Here is a 2,248-nt window from a genome sequence, read left to right as displayed (position 1 = left end):
TTATCCAGAGGTAATTTCGGGATCTCTAGCAACTATATATACACACAAACATGATGATTAACTATATCTGATGACGTGGCAAATTTTTTATTGGGCAGTGTTTGGAAAACCTTTATTGAGAAGCAACACATGGAAAAATGCAAAGCGCCACTGAATGTAATCCCATTGAAAGTAAGTCCCCTGAATCGCATCATCTTTATTAATTAAACATATAGCTTTCACCGGATCACCAGATTGGATGACAAATCTTTTTCTCGTAAAGTGGTGTCTGAGGCAGGAACAGGGGAACAACTACTGTGGTTACTATGTTTGCAAGTTTATCAAGGTGCTCTCCCAAAGAACTCCTACAGAGAGACTCAAAGTACGTTAAAAATACACTATATATTCATTTAATTATTATTATTGATTGTGTTACTATGTCTTTATATATATATATATATGTACATATATTAATTTATTTTCCTTTAATTCAAACCTGTAGACTCGATGGTTGGAGGAAAAGGTCATACGGCAAGACCAAATCAAAGCAATTCAAGAGTCTATAGCCGGATTTTTTAATGAGCAGGTCATCGATTCCAAGGGCGAGTTCTACTTCGACCCAACACTGCCATTGAAGCCAAGCTAGAGGATGAGAAGAAACTTGTTATGTCACAACAACTATAATGCAATCTTTTGTAATATATGCATATGAAATAATATAATGTAAAATACACATATGCATGCATGCATGTAAATATATATATGATGCATGCATATATATATATATATATATATTTCTATGCTTGAATTGTGTGATTTAATACGTTCATTGTGCTTGAACCGAAACATACTATATGCGCATATAAATGTATAATTAGCAGCGTACAATACGACTTCGAAAACCTATTTTGAAAAGAAAACAAAAAAATGAAAAGAAAAGAAAAAAGAAAAAAACCTTTAGTCCCGGTTCGTATTACCAACCGGGACTAAAGGTGCCGGCCATCGTGGCATGTCAGGAGGCACCTTTAGTCCCGGTTGGTGTTACCCACCGGGACTAAAGGTCCTCCTTTAGTCCCGGTTCCTGACCCGGGACTAAAGGACCCCCCCTTTAGTCCCGGATGCTTGCTCCCGGGTGGGGAACCGGGACTAGAGGGGGTTCCCCACCGGGAGTAAAGCTCGGTTCTCTACCAGTGAAAGTTGCTTCAATGCAATTTGTACTTAATCTGCAGGGCGTCGACTTCGTTGGACCTCCCGCTTCCACATAATCCAAGGCTTAGCCCGTGCCCTACATTATCTACATGGGCAAAACATTGTCCATATGAATGTTAAACCGGCCAACGTCCTCTTGGATTCCGATATGAATCCTAAGTTAACTGATTTTGGAATAGCTAGAATCTTGGAGAGACCGGTGATTCATGACAGCAACATAGCCGGCACAGTGTAAGACACAATTACCTAAACTACCCATTAGAGTTAGATTGTGACACACATCTCTTTTACGCTTCTTTCCTTCATCTTAACTTATTTGTTTGACATCTTCCATTTTTATTTAACTGTTAAGGGGATATATGCCTCCCGAATATATCTTGGAAGGTACTTTGTCGACAATGTATGATGTGTATAGCTTTGGTGTCACCCTCCTCGAGACGCGGGCAGCGACACCTCATCAACCACGCTGACCTGGTGCATGACAGAGCTAATCCGGTACCCGGCTACGATGGCCAGAGCCCAGGCCGAGGTCCGGGAGGCCTTCAAGGGGAAGACCACCATCACCGAGGACGATTTTGCCAGGGCAAACCTTAGCTACCTCACGTTTGTGGTGAAGGAAGCTCTCAGGCTGCACTGCCCGGTGCCGCTCCTTGTCCCACGCAAATGCCGTGAGACATGCCAGGTCATGGGCTACGACATTCCTAAGGGCACATGCGTGTTCATCAACGTTTGGGCCATTTGTAGGGATGCCAAGTACTGGGAAGATGCTGAGGAATTCAAGCCAGAGCGGTTCGAGAACACCAGCCTAGACTACAAAGGGACAAACTATGAGTTTCTCCCGTTCGGGTCTGGCCGCCGAATGTGCCCGGGAACAAACCTTGGAGTGGCCAACATGGAGCTTGCACTGGCCAGCCTTCTGTACCAATTTGATTGGAAGCTACCGAGCGGAGTGGAGCCTAAGGATGTCGACGTTGGGGAGGCTCCAGGACTGATTGGAAAGAAAAACACAGGCCTACTAGTGCACCCTGTCAGCCGCTTATTTGATCCGGTTAATGCCTAA

General features: G+C 43.7%; 1 protein-coding gene across 1 annotated transcript; it reads left to right on the top strand.

Annotated features, from left to right (window-relative positions):
• Window positions 1–1,603: 1,603 nt before the first annotated feature.
• Window positions 1,604–2,248, top strand: LOC136533337 (dolabradiene monooxygenase-like; the record flags this gene model as incomplete). Its single annotated transcript, XM_066525897.1, has 1 exon — window positions 1,604–2,248. A coding segment is annotated over one exon (645 nt), but the record flags the coding sequence as incomplete, so codon positions are not given.

Source organism: Miscanthus floridulus, unplaced genomic scaffold (assembly GCF_019320115.1).
Source record: "Miscanthus floridulus cultivar M001 unplaced genomic scaffold, ASM1932011v1 fs_858_1_2, whole genome shotgun sequence".
Classification (NCBI taxonomy): domain Eukaryota; kingdom Viridiplantae; phylum Streptophyta; class Magnoliopsida; order Poales; family Poaceae; genus Miscanthus; species Miscanthus floridulus.
The sequence above is the reverse complement of the archived record's forward strand: the minus strand, read 5'-3'. Positions and strand labels throughout refer to the sequence as shown.